Source organism: Labrus mixtus, chromosome 18, assembly GCF_963584025.1.
Source record: "Labrus mixtus chromosome 18, fLabMix1.1, whole genome shotgun sequence".
Lineage (NCBI taxonomy): Eukaryota > Metazoa > Chordata > Actinopteri > Labriformes > Labridae > Labrus > Labrus mixtus.
Genome location: NC_083629.1, coordinates 16,831,390 through 16,855,792, shown reverse-complemented (window position 1 = coordinate 16,855,792; position 24,403 = coordinate 16,831,390). Strand labels below are relative to the sequence as shown.

Below are 24,403 nucleotides of genomic sequence, written 5' to 3'. Positions count from 1 at the left end.
GCGTTTATGGCTTTAAACACTTTAATAAGTTGCGTTTAACTCATCTAAGTTATGACAAGGGACGGTATTTCACTGGGAGAAGCGCACATTTCAGTTTTGAGGAAAGAGTGTACAATTTGTGTTCATTTTGATGGTTGTTTCCCTCAAAGGTGCTCAGAGGGAGTTTACGCACCGTTTTATTCCCAATGTACTTATTCTGTGTCTGACTTTTAGAGATTAAATTACGTCACTTGTCTCTCGATATAATGGGTTCAATCTTGAGAGCGGAAAGACGAGTTGATTGAAGAACAAAATTGTATTTTTCTTTATTAAGTCGCCAGGTTGTGTGTATTACCCGGCAGCCGTTCAGTTGGAGCCCTCTGATCACTACCTCTGAATTTAACCGCCTCTTCCTAATGCCATCATTTTTAATAACCTGTCTCTATGAGCAGGGAGGCGTTACTGAAATAGCCTTGGGTAATTTCGATCCGTCTGTATGTAGAGCTGCGTTTTCTATGCAAACAAAGTGAGGGGTTGAGAAGTAATTGAGTGATTCCTGAGGAAAGAAATGAATAACTGCTCACCTAAGCCCATTCATCATCTAAATTCAGTATTATACCAGGATGAATTATTGGTATTTTGTTTTATCAGGGTCCATCTGCGCCATATACTGCGCCAGACTTGGCACCGGCCTGAGAAACACGCGCTCTTAACTCTGATTAGATGGATTGCTTTCTGTTGTCTTCCCAGAAAACTCAGCGGAGTATGTTGGCCGGAATGAAAGTCATGCAGGGCTCCGGATTGGAGGTGCAGGCTTGCTGAGTGCTCGGAGATAAGGTCAAGAAAAAAAAAAAAAGATGGTTCTGGAAACGTGTCTGTTTGTGTCATCGCGGTGTTTGTGCCTCTGGGATAGGCACGAGACTGCTGCTGCTGATCTGATCTCTCGGGGCGTTTCAGCGCTAATTGGAGAGCCACGGGCTGGAGTCGTAGTGATCTGTCGTTTTATTGTCTGCCTGAGAAGTCCCGAAGCAATTAGCTGGATGTGAAGCGTTCACAACGTCCAGATTGTGGAACTTTTTGGTGGCCTCAGATCATCAGATGCTTAAGTCAGAAAGGTTTTGTAATCTTTGGACTTTAACCACGGATGAGGTATTTAGATGTGTGTTTGACCCTTCTCTGTTCTCAAGGATTAGTTTTGTGAGAGATCATATTTTACATATATATTTATATTAATTAGGTGTCATGATACCTATAAACACAGAGTGAGAAATGTTTTTTGAAGTTGTTATTGTTGGGCTTTGTAGGCCTTTATTTAGCAACAGGACAGTAAATAGAGTCACAAATCGGGGAGAGAGACAGTTAGGAACTACTTGTTGGAAAGGGGCCACAGGTCAGAATCCAACCCGGGCCTCCTGCTTGAAGGACCGCAGTCTCCGTACATGGGGTGTGCACTAACCACTACGCCACCTGTGCCCCAGTGAGAACGTTTTAATTTGTTTTTAGTTTGAGGACTTGGTGGTATGTCTATGATACTTTCCATGAATCAAAAGCAGATCAAGTATGTAGAGAAAACATAGAGATTTGACATCTATTTTGCCCACAAGACGTGAAAAATTCAATATTTTGCTAGAGTAACGTACATTTTAGGATGTAATGTAATTAATGGTGGTTTACTGTTTCAGAGGTCTCTACACTTTCGTCAAAGCAGAAATCAATCTTTGGGCAGCCTGAATGGTTGAACCTTGGTCCAGCTAAGTAATTGGCTGTGAAGAAAGGGCAGAAAATAAAAGGTCAAGATGACTGGAGTTTTTTTTTGTGTTGCATTAAGTCTAAGTTAGCTCTACAATTCAAAAGTCACACAGGAGACAACAGGAGGCCTAATTTAGGCTTAAAACAAGAAAGTGATGAATTTAAGTAACAGTGAAGTTCCTTTTTGTGCAAAAAAAAAAAAATCACATTTGCAAATGTTTGAAAAGGGAGCAGAACAATCCAGCACCCTCATCTCCCCCTCATCTGTTTGCTGCCTATCAAGTTGTGACCCAGTGCACTGCACTTGTGTGATTTGATTTGAGAAGTGAATAAGAAAAGTGAGCCACTGCTGTCCTGAAACATTCAAAATAACTGCAGTAAGAGGACATGCATTATTTTTTTAACTAAATTGCATTATTACAAGATGTTGATTTAGGTATCTCAAGAACAAGATATTCAACCGCTTCATTTTGAGAAAACAAACGGTGGTTACCTCTTATTGCTTTATCAAAGATCAGGATTGCCACGTCAGCACTTGTTTGAAAGTAACTGATTAAAGCCAAAAATGTCAGATCAATGGATACCAATTATTGAGCCACACACCAGACTGTACTAAAATCACAGAAATCAGAAAACCAGATTTTATTCAAATATCTGCTGCTTAAGTTTCAGGAAGTTTTGGGCCATCCAGTCTTTGATATTTTGAAAGCAGCCAAACAGGAGTCAGTGTTTCCCCTAGGTTTACAGTGTTGGGGGGGTGGGGACAAGCCGACATGCCGACACGGCGACACGACGACAAAAACACTTGAAGGAATCTTGGTGTTCATGCGTTACTTTTAATGACAGCTATCCTTTTTCTATTGGAAAGGTATCCTGATTTCAGACTCTATCCACCATCCTATCCCTACAATAAAGGTAGGGATAGCCCAAAAATAAATCTTAAAAAAACCCCAAAAAAAACATTTTTTTATTTTATTGCAGGCCACCCCCCCCCCCATATAATGGAAGGGGAAACACTTGGAGTTGTAACGTAGGGCTGTGGCTATAAGTATGAGATACACTTAGGTGGTATCTGCAAAGCAGTGAAAAGAGATTCTGTGGAACCAGAAGGAAGCTTAGATATAACAGAAAAGGCACCAAAAACAGAGCCATGAGGAACCCCACAGGTAAAAGGGGCCATTTAGGGAAACATTAAATAATTAGTTTTTCTGGTATTTCTCCTCAGATATACAAATATCTTGAGATTCAAAACATGTTTATTGTGATGAATTACATTTTCATCTTGAAAACTTTACCTCCTTTTTTATGTCAAGTTAATGACATGCACATATCAGTCAGCGTAAGATAATGAACATTTCTATTCCTCGGTAACAAGATATTTCCATGGTGATGTCAAGATACTGGCTGCTCTTTTCCTTTCTTACCAGTTGTGGAATAGAAAATATACAGTTTTGCCCCTGGAATCAGCCAGGGAAAATATAGTATCTGGACAGGCACAGCTCCACACTGTAAGGATTGGCTTACATTTCATCAGATCAACATGGACTTTGTTAGATTATCTGGCTGCATACAGGTGAAAATGCAGCGAGGTGATGTGTGGTTTATTTTCAGTTCAATAATGTCTCGATTGATTTATTAGTCTTTAGTCACGGCATAATGATCACAAAGCTGGTTTATTTCTAACACTTTTACACCCCGTGAATAGCACTTTGTCACCATAGTGACAAAAGGACAGTGTTCTTTTCCAACTTTTCTGGAGTTTATTGCAGGTTGGAAAACCATCTTATAGATCGGTTATTGAACAGGAGTGAAGAAAGGGAAGAGGATTAAGGGCAGGTAAAATAATAAGACTAAAGTACGACTAGTTCTCTTAGCTTGTTAAGAGCCGTTGAGACAATCATTTATGAGCTTTAAATTCATAGAGGAGAGAGAAAAATGTCAATTAAAATTTTCTTCAGAAGTTATTCTTGAAGTTGCTTTGTCTGCCTGAGTGTCTGTTTTGATTGATCAAACATTGTCTGGCCACAACGGAGATACTAGACTGTCAGCAATACGTACTCGGGAATAAGTTGGTTTATCTTGTAATTGGGATATTTTGGTTAACTTTTTCCAATGCTTTGACCAGCACAACAAAAGTTCAATCATTTAAAAAAAAATATCAGCAGCTAATTTGTCTTTTCTTACTGTTTGTCTTAGCAAATTTTCATCACTGGAAGCATTGTCAGCACCGTCCTTATCACAATGACACATATTTTTCCCATGGCCAAAACTTTGAACACATTGAGGACATACATTTAGGCAAAAAGTACTGTAAAACGAATTCTGAACTTCTTCTAGAAATAAAATGTAAATGAGGAGGATAAGGTGTAGAGTCTCAGTGTCTTACTGTCAGCCCCCTGTCGCACCTTCATGCAGATAATTAACATTACGTTAAAGGTCACTGTGCTTGTATGTCCTAAAATACCATGTGTGTTTTTTCCCAGTGTGTGCTCACTTGGCTGATAAAAAGAACAAACTGGCTCTTGGATTAACAATCAGATATCCACTGGACTGCAGTGTCCACTTCTGGTATAATAGAAGTTTTTCCCCTGACTTCAGCAAGAACATTTTTATTATAGTTACTATTTTTTTATGTCATCAGTTGGCTGACCAGTGAAATCAATGGATGTGCTGTTGGAGGGTTTAAATCCTCTCTCTGTAAAGCTGTGTTAACCTGAATTCATCAGTTTCACTGCAGAAAGGATATGCATTTCCATACTTTAATTGCTGTTTCAGTTGATTTTCCTGCCTGCTGTAAACATACAGTGAACAGTGGGATATGCTGCATGCTTGTGATGTTTTTGGGCATGCACAAGTCAAACCTGCAGAGCTTTTTCTGTCTTTTCATCCTGAAATTCACTCTTTCCAGGCAAGCAAACTCGGCTCTTACAACAGATCTAGAAGATGTTGAAGTACGTTTCTGGCAGTTTTATTTGTTTAATGCATTAACCTTGCATCATATATTTCAGCGTGACTGTTTTCTAAAACAGGTGTCTGGGCTTTTTGACATTTCAATGGAGCTTGAGTAGTTTGAGACTGATTCCTTCAAAGAATTATTGCAAGACTTCCAAAAAAAATGACAGCAGAAAACGTACAATGAACAATTAATTATTTTAATCGATAACACAAGTACTGTAGAACTACTTAAAGTATTCCTTGCTGGTACTTCCCGTTCTTCTAGGAAACTGTAAACCAAGAATCTGAAAATAACTGAAGGAAGAGAAGCTTAAACTTTGTTGTTCCTTATGTTTGTGTGTTGTTTTCTTTGGGTTTCATGTTGGGGATTTTAAATGACACCCCATCTGAGACTCTTGATTCAGTAGCTGAAGTCTTCTTGGGTTTCATTGTTCCACTGCTGACTGTCACCTCCTGAGTGTCCTTAAATGCTCCGATTGAAGGCCATCTCTCCTTGTAACTGAATTCATCTCAGTTTGATCCAGCCTGGATCTTGGTTTATGTATGTTTGGCTTGTCAACAGATCTTTTAACCCTTCACTCAGCATTCAGTGGCTTTCAAGATTGAAGATTTTTATTTGTCACATGCTCATACAGATGTGCAGTGAAATGTAAGGACTGTTCCGCAAGGCCATGCAATAAACACTAAAATTACTAATACACATATATACAGTAAAATAGAATATAATGTAAAAAATAAAAAAGAATTATTTGAATGTACCAAATAATAAATTTTAAAGCTTACAGTATGTCATGTAAATACTCAATCATTGTGGGTTTAAGATGAGCCATGACTACTCTTAAAGCTTTTTTTCTTTACAAACCCCCTGAATGTTAATCAGACCCTTTTAGAAAATAAAACAGACCAGCACACTGAATCATTGTATAACATCCATCAGTTTACAGATGAATATTTTGCTCCATGTAGAGTTTCCCTGTGAAAAGAGGGATTACTTACAACATATTTAACTGGCCTTCAGTATCATCTCCATATAGCTATTAAAGATAATCTGCATGACTTTTTTTCTTCACGTATATTCTTATATTCTCATAACCATTAAGCTAAATTATAAACGCTTTGGCCAAAGCTACAAAAGTGAGACATCAGAGGATTTTCCTTTTTAAATGCAATAAAAAAAAATTCTGGTGTTAGTAAATTGATTTTCATCAAATAAAAAATAGATTCAGTGGACTTGGGGAATGGTTGATAATACAGAATACAGGATCATCAATTGTTAAACAGTCAAAACCACCTCGATTATTCTCCCTGGTGACCAAAGCTACCACCAAGTGCAGAACATTCAAAGAATGATTAATAATCTATGTTATTATAAAAGACAGAGAAAAAGAAAAATGCTGAATGTTCCCTTGCAGATGTTGTACCGTGTGCTCTGTTCAGACTGACTGTTTTTATATCCGACTGCAGCTGCTTGTAACTCGTGCAGAATAACTACTTGATCCATGCAGTTCACTAGAGTGGTTAACAATGATCCTCCTTCATTTTCCAAATTTTCATGCGTTTGTGAACCTCGAGAACTTCATCTTTATGTTAATTGAAAAGTTGAGTTTGACTGCATGTTTTTAAAAAAAAAAAAAGCTTCAGAACTTTGATCTGAAGGCCAGTTTAGCTCTGATGTTCACTGTATTGTAGCTTCGCTCACCTGTCAGGCTCATAACTTGTCTTTCTTACAGTAATGTCCGCGTCTCTTTGGTATTAGTTGGCATCTCGAGCATTCATAGCCCAAACACGAACTGACCCAGAGCGCTCTTATGTCTTTGTAATCTTCACCAGAGGCCGAGAAGCTTTGCTAGCCTTTTGTTGGTATTCCATTATTGATCACTGGAAGCTGATGTCTTCTCTCTGTCCTCTCTCCGTCTTTCAGAGACCAGCTTCCTCCTGGGAAACGCCCAGATCGTCGAGTGGCCTGTAGTGTACAGCAATGACGGATTCTGCAAACTGTCTGGCTTCCACAGGGCTGAAGTCATGCAGAAGAGCAGCACATGCAGGTAAAGTTCATGATATCTCTTATTTTTAATTATTAATGAACATTTAGGCAGTGTGACTTTGCACAGTTATAGTTGTTCTGTGTAAATCTACAGGATTAAAGTCTCACTGTAAAGGGAGCTATAATGGCTCCATAGTGTTGTTGCTTTGAGGCAATTGCACTTAATGCAGTGTAACTAACTATGCATAATTCCTTTTACATTAACATATCATTTTGTACTCTATCCACAACAGGCATATGTCTAGAGTAAAGTAAGTTTGTATATTTTTGACGATTTTAGTGCTTTACTACAACTGACAAAAAACAAAAACATTTTTTACAACATCACTTCCTTATGAGTTAAAACCACACCACAGTACCCCTGAGTCATTATTATTAAAACTTAAACCATGTCCTTTAAGAGTGCTCCATTTATCCTGCAGGAATCATTGAATATGTCCTTTTTTTATTCAGCTTCATCCATTATTTAAACGCAGTGAGAGACACAGTTAAGATGAAAGTGTGACTCGTTTCTGTGCCTTCCTGCTACTGTCCAAACATAAAAGTCCACGATTAAAATCTAGAAAAAAATCTCAGTTGTTGAATATTTAATCTTACCATTACTGTATGGTATCATAGCAGATAGAGTTGTAACATACCGTACCGTTCCTTGTTGTGTCATATCGTATCTCGATGTTAAAATTACACAGTGCTGCACTGGAGAGCCATGTACAGTACATGAGTTTTTTTTTTTTTGTTTTTTTTGTTTAAAGCTCCAGAACAGCTCAAATGTCATGCTTAAAGAATGAAGAGTTCAGCAGAATAAGACTGCAATAAAAAGAGACAGAAAAAAGCTTCTAGCATTTCTACTCGGGCTAATAAAAGAGCGAGAAGGAGAGGGGGGAGACGGTCTACTGCTCAGTGAGACTCTGAAATGAATCCAATTTAGAGCTGCCAGGGGAGCTCTGTTCGGTCCAGCTCGAGGACGGTGTCCTCCTCGCCTGTCAGTCAAGACGTTTTCAAAAATTTGACTCCAAAGGACGACTCCTCTCCTCAGGCGCCTCTCACACCCGCAGGGGGGTGACGGCCTTGACTAGCCAGCAGCTAAAAAGGCTCCCTGGAACACTGTGCCGAGTGAGAATAGGAAAGGGGCTGTGAAAATTATCCGTACTCCCTCCTGCTGCTTAGGGCGGAGGAGAGGACTCTGAGACGGACAATCCACTCAGACGTGACTCTGAGAGGATACCAGAGCCAGCTGAGAGCTTAAACGTACAGGCGGCTGCCAAAGTGATGAAGGAGGGGGTGTGTGTGAACTGGGCCCACTGCCATGTCGGGGAGTAAATTCTGCTCTCTCTTGACTGCAGTACAAGGGTTTGACTTTGTTATACTGATGCAAAGGAATTAGAGTTGTCACATGCCAAGTTTTTAAAACTTGTAAACGATTCTAGTAAAAAACAAACTTTGAATACCTGTTTCAATTCCATGTACATCAAAATACAGTCCTACACACCAAAATAGTCAAGCTGTCTTAATTTCACAAGTACAGAAATGTTGCCAACAGAGGCAACAATTCCACATTTCTTCGCTTGTGGCAGCATTTTGTGAAAAAAAATATGACTGACTTCTATTTTAAACTTGTATTGTGTTAACCACAAAGTATCGAAAAATGACTGACTTAAAATGTATCAACAATTCATACTCTGAGACTAACCAGAGGTCCCTGAACTTTACAGAAGAGCAAACAGAAGAATCGTGAAACAGAGTATCTGTTTTGAGATTCTAGACTTTCTTATGATGAGTTATCAGGGAGGAAAGACGGAAATACCGCTGTTCTGCTCACTTGTATTCATTTTCTTCTAATATTTACTTTATCTGGTGAAACATGAGGTGTTTCTAACTGTTTGGACCGCAAATGATTCCAGTCAGGAAAGTTTTGAGCAGATCATTTTTTTGTGGAATAACTGCAAACCACTATATATCTATATATATATCTATATATATATATATATATATATATATATATTATAGACTGTTTTAAATCTGCTGAAGTGCCCATGAAAAGATCTTAAATGTAGTTTGGGCCCTTCAACTTTTGCCCCCAGACTCACAAAGTGTCCTTTGGCTGTTTTTTCTTTTTAGTCTTATTATACAATTATTTTCCCAAAAGAGTCGTATGAGGGAAAGGTCCACTTTTTCAACAAAAACTGTAAACTACTTCTCAAACTGAGCCTCCCTGCTACAACTTGCATTTTTGTTAAGAATTCAATATGAACTCCTGATACTTTGTAATAATGTCCCCTGATTTCCATCCTAGTTAATGTTAATACAAAATGAAACTTAAGGTCCAAATTTAATCAGGAAGGCTTGAATTATCATTTTAATTTTAACATTTCTCTAGGGCTCCAGTTCTAAATTGTCATCTAATTATTTCACTGGGCTGTGTTCATATTCTCAGCCCATTAGCATGTTAGCTGAAGGATGTTTAAATGTACCACACCTTTCTTCCATCAGTTGTTACTACTGTTTATTCTCATTCAAAATAAACTAGTTATCGCTGCTCATCAACTCATCAAGTTTCTGCTTTTCCAGGCTGAAATATGTTCAAAACAAAACATTTTGCATTGATTTGTTTGTCTTTTTTTTTTAGTTCTCAGTGCTGTCAGTCAAACCCTGTGGGAGGGATTAGCTTGGCTTCGTGTTGAGTTTTGCACTTTGAAACTGCAAGAGCATTAGGGCCGGTGTCCTCTCACTAGCCAGACTCTGTTTTTCTTCTTCCTAGGGAACAGTTTCCAGGTCTAGAGCTGCTGCTAATGCCAGGACAGGATTCATTAACATCATTTTCATGTTTTCTTGGTGATATTTCCTCAATTAAATCAAAATATTAAGCATACAGAGCTACTAAAACCAACCTAAGGCTACCGAGGGAAGCAGAAGTTACATTTTGTAACCTAGCAACAATAAGCTCCATTAAGAAGCGCTCTCAAACTTGAGTTTGTGGGCGCTGCCAGTGCAAAAAGTGCCGTCAATGGACACAGGCCCTTAATGGAGACAATTTACCAAACATGTACATTACAATAATTTCACTTGTAAGGTTATTAACCACATTTCCTGATCATTTTGGATGGATGCGACCACAGTGTTTTCTCTGCAGTGGTCGCATCCATTCTAGGAAGTGGGAGGAACTTTTATATCATAAATGCACTTTAAGATTCAATGTGACTGCACTCAGTGGTCGGGGATGATTGGAGTCCTCATCTAATATTAAACAAGTACACTAGCTATAAACACATGAGGCCAATTACACAAGTTCAAGTTTTTTTGTGTGAAAACACCAGGAAATATTCCAATGTGTTTTTGTTCCATTTTAATGTGACAACCTTCGTGTCTGCACGGGTCCTCGAGGACACTGAGGCTGTTGGGAAAGAATCTAATCACTCAGACTAATTATTAAGCGCAGATTAAAACGTCCTCAGCCCTTTGAGGAATAATAATTACAACCATGCCAGGAAATGCAAACTGCGCCAATCCCAAACCGATCCTCAGTCCTTCACAGTGAGTGACATTTATGCTGCTGCCGTGACTCTTTACTCTATAAAGCAAGCATAAAACTTAATGGACCTGGTTACGGTCAGAAAACACATTGACAATGCCATTAAAAGCATCTGTGATATACTATAACAGAGGGGTAGAGATTAAAAGTCAGTATTGATCGCTGCTGTGTCTTTTTTTTTTCTGCTTAGTTTTATGTACGGAGAGCTGACCGACAAGAAGTCCATCGACAAGGTCAGGCAGACGTTCGACAACTATGAGTCCAACTGCTTCGAAATCCTTCTCTACAGGAAGAACAGTGAGTGTTCATTACCTGACAATTTGTCTCCTCTGTCATGTGTTTGTAAAACGACTTTATATCCATAAGAATAGAGGGAATTGCTGAGACTAAACATTATTTTTAAATGTCAGAAAATAGTGAAAAATGCTGATCACAATTTCCACGAGCCAAAGTGACATCACATTTTCTTGCCGTGTCCACCCTACCCACATTTATTTAATCTGAAAGAAATAAAACCCAGATGAGAAGCCAGTTTTCAAGTTTAGAGAGCTTGTAGTCACAGTGTGTATTTTTCATGGAGGAGTTACTTAAATTTTAATTTTCATCTCTAGTGCTTGGTAGAGTAAATTAGTTGCACTGATCTCCAGTGGTTTAAATAATCCAGATTATATTATTGGACTTTCAAACGACTTCTTTCCTTAGAGGTCTCTTGGTGCTGCCGGGTTTTGTGACTTTTACAAATTTATTCAAAGAACAAAAGATGAACAAGGTTTACTGTTCTGCTTCGCTGGCATCAACTTCCTGCAATGTAACTTCACAAGTTCCTTTGTTAAACCAAGTTAAACCTTACATTTGTCTTCATCATAAATAAAAAAAATAAACTGTAGTCAAATCCCCTGTGTGTGCATAGTCCTTGTTAATAAAGCTAATTTGTAAAATGAAATAGATTTTTTTTCAGGGCAGCTGTAATTGTTCATTAATGTTTTGTGAAAGAGGAGCAGATTATAGAAGATTATACTTCTTTCTGCTCTTTTTCATTCGAAATGAGAGATTGATGTTTGTATTAGATTGTTTTGTTTGATAAATTAATAATAAAAAACGTAATTAAATTACTTTTAAGGTAAAATGGAGTCCTTTCAAAGTCGACCTAATACTACAATAACTTTCAAAAGGTAGAATGTGGTCTATCCCATGTCCACATAACACCCCTGTCTCCTGCTGTAACTTTGGCAGTGACTCGGCTCTCTTGGGAGAAGTGCGTACGGCTTCACAGCACTAATTCACGCACCAACATCGAAAACGAAGCCAGTTAGCTCGTCTCTGTACTGTTTGATATGATGGCTGATGCTGAGGGATAGAGGGCGGTGACGGTGATGAGCTAAGAAGAGAAAAAAGAGCCTGAGCAAGAAGCTGGACAAGAGTACATATAAGATAGGCTCTAACACATTTGTGAGAGCTTAACGAAGCAGTAGGCTGCAAGTCTGCCGTGCTGGCTATAACAAAACACTGTGTTTATAAGACAGTGCAGTTGAACTCACAGACCTTCGATAGGCGCCAAAGCACACCACGGCGATTTCTCTATAATGTTGCTTTAACTCCTTATTTTCCTTTTTCCAACTGTCTTACTATCTGACTTAAATTCCTTGATATGTTTTTTTAGAGAAAGTGAAATTCATTGGGTATAATGCGTAAGAGACATTGTTAGTGAGATGTCGACACTGTAGCTTCCTTCTCAAGCTTGCTTGAGTACCGCTACTATTAAATTCCCTCTTGTGCTTGAAGTTTTATTTAGACGAGCATTTAGCTGATTTATGAATTCATGCACTATAAGAATAAATGATTAATGAAAAAAAGTTCATAAATTAATTCATCAGGCGTTTAATTTATTCATTATGCACCTTTGTTTGAAATGTATAGCCTTTTATTATTCATATGTGTTTTGAGGTATGGGGAATTTGAACCATTGCCAATATTGAGTGCCACATAACAGATGTATGGTTTGGAGTCAGCTAAAGTATTTAAGAGAAATTGCTATTTCTTAATAACTCTTAATGGAAATATAAGAAATCAAGTATTTTTGGAACATAACTTGACCTGCACAACCCGGGTAGAGAGACATATTCTTCTGTCCAGTGTGATAGCGCAGCAAAAGAGTGAGCTGTGAATTTTGGATCTGTAGCATCGGAGAGGAGCATAACAGACAAAGAGTGCAGACAAAAATAGTTCCAAGTGTTCCTGTCTTCAAGAGTGATCACCCACAAGAGCAAAATGCGAGGCGGAGGAGCACGAGGCAGAGAGGGAGGAACAGTAAAATATGAAAAGATCAATTTTGAAATGGCTCAAACTTGCTGACAAATCAAGAGAGCGCGGGCCTGTATAGAGGCTGGATATAAATGAGATGGATGATGACAACAAACAACTTGTATCCACAGAAATTATGACCCTAATGAAGGCCACAAGCCAAAATACATCCATTGTAATAAGATTAACTTTTATTAACAAATTAGTTAATTTGTGTTGCTGGAGCTTTTTGACGTCTACAAGCCTTTCACTCTTCATGCACCTTGCTAGTTGAAGTTGTGCCAGAAAATCCTGCTCTGCATCCACAAAAAATGATGACAGTAAGTAAAGGCAATTTTGCAGAACTTTTGCTCTCCTACAAGTGTGAGAGGAGGTTATAAAGTCCCAAAAGCCTTGACTCGCTCAAGTTCTTCTGTGAAGAAAGAACGGTGAGTTCCCTGAACGTGTTAACTTGGTAAAAAATCTCAATTGGTTTGAGGGTTTTTTAAACATGATGTAAGAATAATTAACATGGAGAGCGAGGAAAGGAAGGATCAAAGTGCTCTTTATGAAGATTATCGGGTACATCAGACAACACTTGGCGGTTGCTTGTACTGTAGGCACAAAATGATCTGGACTACAGAACGGGACACATGAACTCTTCACTTGTCATTTAATTAATCTTGAAACGTCTTCTAACTGTTAAAAGGACACCTGAATTCTCATGGTTGGTTATGTCATTTGGTAATGTCTCTGTCTCTGCTGTTCTCGACACCATCCAAAGCATTAAGGAAAATGAAAGCCAAGATTGTAATGTCAACTACAACGCAGAGAAATTGATGATTGTGATTAAATTGCTTCACAGAAGTTGATATAACACCTTTAATAACCCCTGTTTACTGCATATATTTCTATAGACTGAGAGAAATCCTGGATTACAGTTAGGCCTATAGAACTAATATTTTGAATTACAAACTCCTTTTTGGAAAATAATACAAATTTACAAGGAGATTCTTGATTTATGCTATTAGAATTTCTTGCCTTTCACTTCCCAAACGGCAGCTTCATTGAGCCAGCCACATTGAAAATAAATACGGCTGTCCTTACTTACGTAGGCTTTCATCCTGGCAGCTGTGTAAGGTAAAGGATTCTCCACTAGAGATCACAAAGTGAAGTTCTGACAGGAGCTAGCTGTTTTTTTTAGCTGAGTGTGCTGCATGAAGGTGCTGGTTGTAAGGTGGTGTAAACATTTGAGTGCTCAATGATGGCTGCCACTTTCTTGAGCTCTTTTTGTCAAGTGATTGAAATCTATGAATATCTGGTAGTATGTGTGAAAAATATATGCACACTACATAATTCATATAAAGCTTTTATTTTAACCTCACCAGCCCCTTAGCTAGCTAGCTAGATTTATCAGTAATCTACACAATTTTTATAAACAATAAGATTTTATTCAAGAAAAGTATTTCAGACAATTGACTTTTGTATTGATTGTAATCTTTCCTACTTTGTAGAGTAGTTTTTAATCAAGCTAGGCAGGCTTTAAGCGTAGACTAAGGTGTATCATGAGCCTAGCTTAAATGTAGCTTCTTGCATTTTCAAGCTTACAACTCCCTGTTCTCTTAGAGGTTGGCACTGTCGGTGCTTAGGGTTCACAGCAGAAGATTTTAGTGTCAAAATTGGCAATATTGATAGTGTTTTGCCACAACCGAAACAAAACAATTGGAAAAAGGAAATGAACCAGGAGCTGGTCTGTAAACAAGAGGCGAGTGGAAACGAGGCAGCTATGCTTACTCGATTGAAGGTGTCCCGTCACCGCGGTCCGACAGACCCCATCGTCAGCTTCCCCTACCATCTGTTTCTAGCCCTTCGAGTGAGGTGATTTGCGACTTAACATCGGACTCGTGAACTGATATTTTCACTGCCAATACAGGAAGTTTAAAGATGTCAACTTGTACGGGCATTCTTCACTATTTTCTCAGTCTGTATATCGGCTGTCATATCAACACATTTACAGGAATTAAAGATGAACGATGAAGTTAAGTATCATGTCTCTACAGGAAGTCCGGTGTGGTTCTACATGCAAGTGGCTCCCATCAGAAACGAGAACGACAAGGTGGTCCTGTTCCTCTGCACTTTTAAGGACATCACCCTCTTCAAGCAGCCTATCGAAGACGAAACCACGAAAGGTGAGTGCATCACTGCGGCGGGCAGGTTATTTTACTCGACGAGGCTTCCCAAGAGCATCTTTGCACAAACAATGTCTGTCTGTGTTCTTATGAAGACTTGTACTATAATTCACAGTGGAGTTTTAGAAAAGAGAGGCATGGAGAATGACGTGTGACCGAAAGTCTTAAAATATTCACTTCATATCCATCAAAGTGTTTTTGTTTTATCATTTAGAGCAAAGTAGAGAGCTACAGGGAGGGGGGCTGACGTGTTTGAGTGTGGAGCAAATTGTTAAATGTCTGGATGATCCAGTATGTAAGCTAAGTAAAAATCAAAACAGATGAGTTGTAAAAAAAACAAAAACCCTTTTACAGTGTGTGCAGATAAAGACATGAGGTTTTGCTATGAGCCACCAAATGTGCGCTTTGAACCAGGCTGTAAACCTGTTTATTTCTGCCTTCAAAATGGCCTTTTTCTTTAATGTGTGTGTAAGCGACTTCAGGGGCCGTTGGAGAAAAGCCTCAAATGGACACTCAAGGAACTGCAGCCATCTGTGCTTCTGCATTGACTTTATTTTTTAACACCAGAGGTTTGCCACTCTATGTGTGCCGGTGGTAAACTTAAACATCAGAACAACTATTTCAATCATGGAAGCCAGAAGATTGATCTCAAAAACTGTAGTGATCCCCTAACTTACCTAACTCCAACTCCACATTTAAACAAGATGGTGAACATTTCAAACTTAAATCTTTCATCAAATGGATTGATGGATTTGTACAAGTTAGCATGACCTTAGGGAGAATTCTTGCATGCTGATATTAACATTTGGCTTATACTGTAGTCTAGCTTTCAGAACTGCTAGCATGGCTTTAGACTCTTTTATTTGTACTTTTTATAACCTACTCCTTTTTCTGTCTTGCACTTGTTCTTTTATGTCTTCTTCTCTTGCTTTTGATCACACTGTTTATTTTTTTTCTTTAATTCACTCATGTCAATGCTCTACATTTTCTTCTTTCGCCCCCTTCCTCTTTATTCGTCGTGTCACCTTGCTGCTGCTCGTCCTTGTACTCTATTTTCTTTTTGTTCCCCTACCCCCTTCTCTCTCACTGTGAGCACTCAGAATTGTTTTTTTTTCAACTTCTTACAAATGTTTTTCCCCCCCCCTCTTCATCTCAACCCAAACTCTGACTGGATAAAGAGAGTTTGGTGTGACTGAGTCAGGTCTTGTTTTCCCTGTGATGCTGTAACGTCTCAGGATGTCAGGTTGTGTTCGAGTAGCTTGTGATGTGTTCAGGAATCACAGGAGATGTGTGTAGCGCTTTTGTCCTCAGTCCCCTGACTGATGCATAGTGTCAGCTTCCTGCCATGGGCGTCGTTCTCGGCGCCGCTGTATGGTTGTGTTTGCCCTTTGACAAGAACCCCCCCCCCCCCCCCCCCCCCTCTATCTTTTTTTACGTACACACACATGTGAACACGTGTGTACACGTGTAGCAAGATGCACCTCCTCCTCCCCCCTGTCACAGAGACCTGCCCTGAGGTGTCGTGCGATTTGTTTCTTCAGTCATTATGTTTGCTCAGCCACACATAAATAACATGGGTTGAACATGCAATTAGAGCTTTGCTTGAACTTCTACTGTCACATCAATGTGCCGACATTTTCCCGTTAACCTCTGCTCAAGATGATGTCTTTTTAAGACTGACTTCTGTGATTTCAATACTTGCCTTGACACTTGAGAGAGTGTTTGTTGAACACAGTATGAATATATTAGCCAGCCTGAAACGGACACTTTTTTCACTTTTTAAAAATTGACCTATTGTGCTGCTCCTTGTTTTTAAACTTACATATAGTGTTACAGTGCTGGATGCCCATAAAAAATGTGGGCAAAGTTTCAGCTCATGAGGCAAACATTGGAGTAATCAAAGGATAAGTGTGAAAGTGATCTAAATGACTTGTTTACACACGTTAGTTTCCGATATGAAACCAAGGATTTCATGAGACGGCTTCAAACCTCTATGAAAGCTGTTGAAACCTCTTTACCTATAGGCTGTCTTCTCCCAACAATGGAGAGAAGCCCTACCCCGGCAGCCCTGCAGCATTCCCCCCCCCCCCCCCCCCCCCCCACACACACTGGCTTCCAGAGAGCTGGCCAATCAGAAGAAAGTAAGCATGTTGGGAGGGGGGCCTTAAAGAGACAATAGCTGAAACTAACTGTTTCAGGTAGAGGCTGCAAATCATGCAAAGCTACTCTATAGGTTTTAGAGACTGACGGCATGAAAGGTCAAGATGAGTATAATATGGGATCTTTAAGGAACTTAATTTGTTCCTTCAATGTCACTGTTGAGTCTACGAAATGTTAGTCTTAGCAAGTGTATTTGTCTTATTACTGGTCAAAAATATCAAATTACTATTAAAATAGGCGACATTCACCTGACAAGTCCAGAGAAAAATCTTATTTCAAGATACTAGGTGTAAGGCCTGTTTGTAATAACTTAAAAAAAAAAAAAAAAAAAAGCTGCCAGTGCAGCGTGCTAAATTTACTGAAGTTTCTTGAAAAAAGACATTAAACCTAATTTAATTTAATTTAAGCAAAATGTAATTGCTGCATTGGCATCTAGTTTTACTCATTCAAACCAATTCTTGTCTTATTTTTTTGCTTGTAATAAGAAGTTTGTCTGGACTTGTCATATGAAGGTGGCTTATCTTAAGTATAATTGAATATTTTTAGCTTTGAATTACCGTACACATATTCTTTTGAATCTTTGCAGTGCATTCAACTGTAGAATAAAGCTCTAAGTCTCTGCATACTGTAAGCTTAGAAAACAACCACAGAATTATTTCTGTTGGTATTTTCTGTTTTTATACAAGTGGATTATTGGTTGCTCGATCCCCGGCTCATGTGATCGACAACTCATTTGACCTCAACCAACACCGGGCAAACAGCCCCACAACTTGTAACGAGTTTGTTTGTTTCTGTAATAATTGGTGAAATTGAGGTAAAATGAGCAATGCTTGGGATGATAGAGCATTTAATCAGGGTTAATTGTAACCTGGCGTTGGATATGCCCTGCTCAAGAAGGTGGCAAGGCTCTGCCATTGCACTGCGGCTGTGCGGTCCCCCGCATAATCATTTGTGATAGTGTGTGCCTGTGTTCTTGCTCTCCAATGATTTTTGATGAATTTCTTCTCTGGGGATGAAAAAGGATGATCTTATTTGTGTTTTTGGGATGCCTAGAATTACTCCCAAGATAGTAACAAGATGAATGTGTTATGTTACTTTTTGGAGAAAGTTTTAATTCTCCACTTAAATAACAGCTGAACATGTCTGTCAGTGCACAAACTGTATCACATTGTTATCCTGCGTGTCACTGTTTCACATTTCACTGTTCCCTTGTTTGTTTGACAGTTCTGGGATCCAGACACAACATTCCTACTGTGAACAGAGTGTTGATCAACTAAAAAGAGGAGACGCTGAACTCTGTGTGCACCCGAGTGAATCTCTGTTGGTGTGTGGGGAGTGGCAGTAAACAGTCAAAGCCCTGCTGTTTACACGAGTAATGAACAAGTCCGTTACATCCGTAGTTCTAAAACCTTAATTTCCTTAGAGCTGACTTGTATCTAAGAAAATCTGAGCTCCCCCAGGACCAACACAATAAAAGGATACAATGCTGTCCAAAATTAACATCAATTTAAATTGTTATTATTGATCAAATCCAATCAGAATATCAATCAATTAGTCTCTATCTATATAGCACCAAATCACAACAAATGCCATCTCAAGGCACTTTACAGAAAGAGCAGGTTTTCATACCTACACACTTGTTCTTACAAAAATACCTTTGTGTGTACTTCCCAGTAAGTGTCTTATCATAATTTAAGTTAATGTGTATCTAATTTTGAACACCTCAGAGCAGACAGAGCCTCGCACCCCCAGAGATCTCTTGAGAAATTTATCACAAGAGCAAATCATGAAGCAGTTTCCCCCATGAAGCCTTACAGCTGATCTTCTACATGCACACTTGATTGAATGTGTCCATTTGCTTTAATCATTCGATGTAACATGAGAAGGAATTTGTTGCTTATTTGTTGACAACATTTTAGTTTTAGTCTTGGTATGAAGTTACCCTTTCAGAGGATTTTTAGCTACAATCTTTGTCCTTCAGGTATGAATTAGGTTTTCTTTTAGTCATAAAAATGTGCAACTTAAGGTCCACGTTCCCCTGCTCTCCACATCTCACATATTTAAACTCGATGTGATTGAAGAATCAAGACAAGTTAATTTTCCCCTAAAGCTAATTTTCCACTGCCTGGTCTCTGAAATTGGTCTGCAACAGCAAAAAAAAGAAAAAAGAAAATGTCACCTCCAAAAAGCCTCCTTTTTCTTGGAAGTAATCATTATATGGTCTGTACTAAAGGTCAGAATCTGTTAAAAATGTTTTGGTTATCAGGGTGAGTTCTGACCCATGTATTGTGTGATTCTGTATCAAGAATACATTTGAAAATGGAATGTACTGCATTTAACTCACGCAATGATGAAGAAACCTTGTGAGTTTTTTATTTTATTTTTGCAATTAGGGAGTCACTGACCAAAGTTAGCCAAAACACCACAGCAGTACAGCCTGCATTGAGTCACAGAGCAGTGAACAAATGACTGCATTTTGACCCGCCTGGTGATTAGCTGTCCGTTTGGGAGGGAGGGAGATTTGCCGCTGCAGGCGTCTGCAGCTGACTTTTCTCGTGCTGCAGACCAAAACTTGCTCCCGGCTCCGTCCCTGGCTGCTCCTACGGCTCATCATGCCACAGCACGTCAGCGTCAGCTGAGCAGGAGAGAGATCACGGTCTGCTAAAAATGTCCATCCTCAGCTGAAAATAACAAAATAAATGCTAAATGTGTTATCTGCACCTTGTGACCCTGTGAGTTAGTGTCCCCGGCGTTGCCTTTGAAAACATAATTTTAGCTTTTCACCCATGCATTTAGCAAATTTTACCATTCTGAGGGTGCACATCATTCAGAAAAACATATTAAATGGTGCACATTTGGAATCACCAGCTTGATTAGTGATTCATCAGGCAAGCATATACAGTGAAGAGATCTTCTTTTTTTCTGTCATCTTTCCCTCGCTCCAAGATTTTACAAATGCAGATGATTCAGAATCTTTTCATTTTGAAAACTAATTTTCTGCATGCATGGCTGCTGGTTGGGCTATTTCGTTTGAGGGACTGGTGTGAGAGTAGGAATAGATGAAATTGTCGGCATCGTCATTGCAGAAAAGGCAGCATGAAAAGAAAGCTAAACACGTGGCAGAGTACACGTGTTAAAGGAGGAATATGGTTTTGTTGTATTGCAGAGTTGCAGTATTGACTGTTTGCTTTGTCAGCACCTGTTATCGCTTCACAGATGGCCGTTAGCCTGCGCCTCAGGTGACACATCACTTCTGGTAGGCAGCTAATGGGAACGAGTGAGGAGTGCTGAGGAAGAAACACAGCAGCCATAAGGTTACAGTTAACAACTTAACCCTTACCTTCAGGCATTGAACTGAACATTTAGCTTTTTACAGTATAGTTTGTCTGTACAGTTGTCAGATTTGACCAATGACAAAACTCAACACCCATGGTATTCACCTTACCGTTAACATCTCAGCTAAACCACCAGAAAATCAACCTCAGAAAGGCAAACGTAACCTCTTGTTTGCACGTTGTTCTCTTTATTCCTGTGTGATCTTGTAGTTCTTGTAAGGCCGCCAATCTAGCTGCTCATGGCTGCCCCACGCTGTGCCACACTTTACAAATGGACCCAATGGACGGAGAGAAAAACTGGAACAATGGGCACACGGGTCCTGTGAAATCTGCAGGTTAGGTTTGTTACTTGCCTTGAATAACTAGCATACGTGTTTGACCCAACCCTTGTCTTGCCCTAATTCCTTTTGGTTTCACAACCAAGCAGCAAGGTGTTGAAAAAAGAAAGCCAATCTGAAAGTGCAAAAAAAAACTCCAGTTCCTCACTGTCCACTTGGCGACAGGCTCCTAAAGCCCTGGAAGTCACAAACACACCCCCAATCTAGAATGGCCATTTGACAGCAAAAAAAAACATGTTTTAAAACGTTGTACAAAAAAATAGTTTTGGATTGAAGTTCTTGTCTTTATCGGCGCACACTGTAGGGTGGGTTATTTTCTTTAATAGTCACTGGTTTTCATTCAGGATAAGAGTTATGCTTAACTGATATGACTACAAGGGGGCGTGTTGTAGCTGTTTACCCGACACAGCTCCACCTCTTTGCCTTTTACTATGGACCAAAACTTGGGTTGAGACAGCATTTTCAATATGCCCACTGGGAATGGATTGGCTTTAAAGAATAGATGTTTAAGAAATATGTTATATATGGACGTTTTTTTTTTTTATTGTAGTGGATGTCTCCTTTTCAGTTTCAACTGTTGGAAAAACCACTCTGCAAGTCCTACTTTGTCGGGTCTGAAGCCGTGTGCGAGCAGTCCTCGATGCTGATCAAAATCTCATTTCATATTTCACTTTCGTTGTGCGCTAACCAGTTCTGCTCCTTGTTATTTTTAGCCCAGGCTTTTTACCCTTACTTTTTATTCAGCCTCCACTTCCATTGTGCAACAGTCTGAAAAATCAAGCAGTGTTGCATTCTTCAGGAGAGCCACGGCAGGAGCATTATCGTTAACGATGAAAAAAGACCTCTTATTTACTTGTCTTGCATTTTCTCCTCACGCTCTTTGTGAGGTCCTTTTGTCCTTGTGTGTCAGCATGTATTTAACGTGAGTAGCACCAGGATACATTCTTCTAGTTTACTTCATGATGAAAGTGGTTCTGGCCTGGGTTTGAAAAAGAACACATTGGCTTGCTTTCCGAGTCAATGGTCTGCTATTATTAAACACATAGAGGCATGGTACTCTTCCATAATGCAAGCACGCTATACAGTGAATTATGCAACGGCAGCCAATGAACAGGCAGTAAAGAGAAACACTCAAGACATTTGTTTAAGGAAAAGGCCATAACTATGCCAGTAGAACTTCTTCTGCATCAGGAAAGAAAAAGTATTTACAGTTAGCATCTGTGTCCTAAGACGGATATTATAAAAAGTGTTTCATTTATAAGGAAAAACAGACCCAGTCACAGTAGACTCAAAGTTTTAAAAGGTAACTTTTCTTGGTCAGGTAAAACAGATGGTTAGTTTTGGATAACTTAGCTAGCTGTTCATGTGTATGAATGGGAATGCGTGTTTTGTTTTAGTGTGAACCAAATTTTAACACTTTTCTAATAAGAGTTAAACAAGTCATGCTAGTCATTTATCCATACTTATCGTTGGGTATAAGGTTACATGAATATTCAACATTTATTGTACTTCATCATGACCTTTGAACTCTTCCCTGGTTGAAGATAGAATATGCACCTTCAGATTATCATCAATCTCAGTGGCGCTCTGATTGGGTGATTGAAAACTGAGGCAGTCTCTTTGGTTGTATGTATACATGGAGGTGTTGTTTTGTTGGCATTATACCTGATGAAAGTTGGTTAGACCGAGATGGTTTATGATCAAAATAATTTGTCGGCATAAAGCCAGAACGTGTGTGTGAGCATAAATGTGTTCAGTCTTATAATTACTGCAAAAGTCCAGTACTGTTAGTATTCTCATGGTGGACTCATAATGTTAAAAAGTTAGTGTAGAACGCTGGGCACTTTTACTCTCACTGGCTGCCATATTGCCATGTCATTTCCACGTCATATAAAATGTGGCAAGCCCTAGCAACTTCAAGTTACAGCATGTTCGAGTTGTTTATTTAAAAAAAAAAAAAAAAAAAATCAATGGAAGTTAATTGAGAGTCGAGAGTCGGGGTCAGCAATAAAGCTCCACAGTATACTTACTACATACAGAGAGTTACACAAGGACTGCTGCTGCAGACTCCTCTAGGAGAGCTACAGAAAGTTCAATTTAGGCTAAGACAGGCAGGGCTTATTATCTATGGTGATGCAAAGCTGATTATACATATTGCCATCTAGAAAATTAACATAAAAGAAGCCTATTTATGCAACTAAAGTTCTATAGAGAGTCATAAAAATGCTGAAACATCAATTTTCTTCAAGGGAAATCCAGCTATTGGTTTTCAAAAAATAAAAAAAACTGAATAAAGGAGATTATCTTTTCACTCTACGGGTCTTAATACAGTGTTGCATTTGGCTTCTTTCACACCAGTGCACACAGAAATGAATGGTTGAATTTGCCTCAAACAGAGAATGAATGGGGGGGGAAGAGGTATTCAGGCAGCTGGAGGCTTCAGGGTTAAAAGCTATTTCAAAGTCCACTTTCTATGCGTAATGGTCCCTTGAAAGGGCCGGGTCGATCACGATTTGGGACTACTATACGTGGTGGGTGTCTGTCGTGCTACTCTTTGCCCTTTCAGGCATTTGATTTTATTTTTAGCGCAGGCTCATCTGAAACTGTGTTTGCTTTTGTTCAGCAGCAGGTTGGTGAGCGCCGTGGTGGGAAAATGACCACTACTCGAAAGGCCAGTGTTATTTAGATTGACTTCTGACACAGTGATGGTTTAAATGTGATCCCACAAACTCAAACCAAGATTGTGCACAAAAACAGGAAATGAAACAACAAGGCCAAAAAGTATGATTAAACATTATCCTAAACATGCTTTACCATTGCATAAATACTCAGTGGTTCAGGTACATAGCACTTTTTAAAAAACATTACCAGTAATAAAACAATAGAATATTCATCCTTGACATTGTTATGAATAAAAAGTGAAAGGAGTTACATTTTCATTTTCATATATTTTATTTATCAGGGGACTGTGTGCAATGACAAGAAGAACAATGAAACTCCACTTAACAAAGGACAATAAAGACACTTTATTGCTTTCTGAATAGTAATAAACATTAATTATTGAAATCTTATACTTTAAGTTTTAAGCACTTCTCATCAATATATATAAGCAATAATTTAAACTCGGACATCCAGACATATGCAGCTTAATCTGTAACCCTATGAAACATGAATTCACATTCCATCTTATGTTAGCTAACGTAACGTTAGCTCAGCAGCCAAAGAGGGAGACTAAGAGCTGTTGACAGGATAATTTAAAGATGAAAGATTAAGCTTTAGACAGCATATGCAATTTATGTAAAGGGTGTTTTTAGTTTTCAAAAGTGAAAATTGCAAAACAAAGTCATGGTAAATTGTTCCAATAATGTAGCTATGAACTAATACGATATTTGGGCTAATTTGTCTGGATTACAAGATACAGATTGTCACTTCTTTGGAGTTTAATTAACTACTGAAATGTATTTGTCAGTGGAACAGCTAGGTGAATTAAAAAGCTACACCTTTTCATTATTTTTTTCACAAACAAATTCAATGTTATGGCTTTAATGTAGGCTGCATATTATTTGTTTGTATTATTATTTTCAGTCTAGAAATGTAGATAGACGGTAGCTTTATCCCGTAAGCTTTGATATTCACAAGTCAAACATATGCTAAAAGTCCAGTGATTCCTGTGGTATTGGTCCCCTAGCAGGAGAAATTCTCTTTCATCTACCGTTTCCAAAGCGAGATCAGAGCACATCAGACAGCTATTGAGGCAGAAACCCTGCAGCTTCTGGATATTCAGTTGTGTTCAAGGACACTTTCTGCAGGGCTAATGCTGGCCATAAACCCAGGGCTCGTGCTGC

At 38.9% G+C, this 24,403-nt stretch overlaps 1 protein-coding gene across 1 annotated transcript in view; it reads left to right on the top strand.

Annotated features, from left to right (window-relative positions):
- The first annotated feature begins 2,878 nt into the window (after nucleotides 1-2,878).
- Nucleotides 2,879-24,403, top strand: part of kcnh5b (potassium voltage-gated channel, subfamily H (eag-related), member 5b) — a 131,447-nt gene continuing 109,922 nt past the window's right edge. The window contains exons 1-4 of the mRNA XM_061063571.1: nucleotides 2,879-2,894; nucleotides 6,605-6,728; nucleotides 10,447-10,553; nucleotides 14,597-14,725. Coding sequence (XP_060919554.1) covers nucleotides 2,879-2,894; nucleotides 6,605-6,728; nucleotides 10,447-10,553; nucleotides 14,597-14,725 — 376 coding nt within the window. The remainder of the gene's footprint in view (nucleotides 2,895-6,604; nucleotides 6,729-10,446; nucleotides 10,554-14,596; nucleotides 14,726-24,403) is intronic.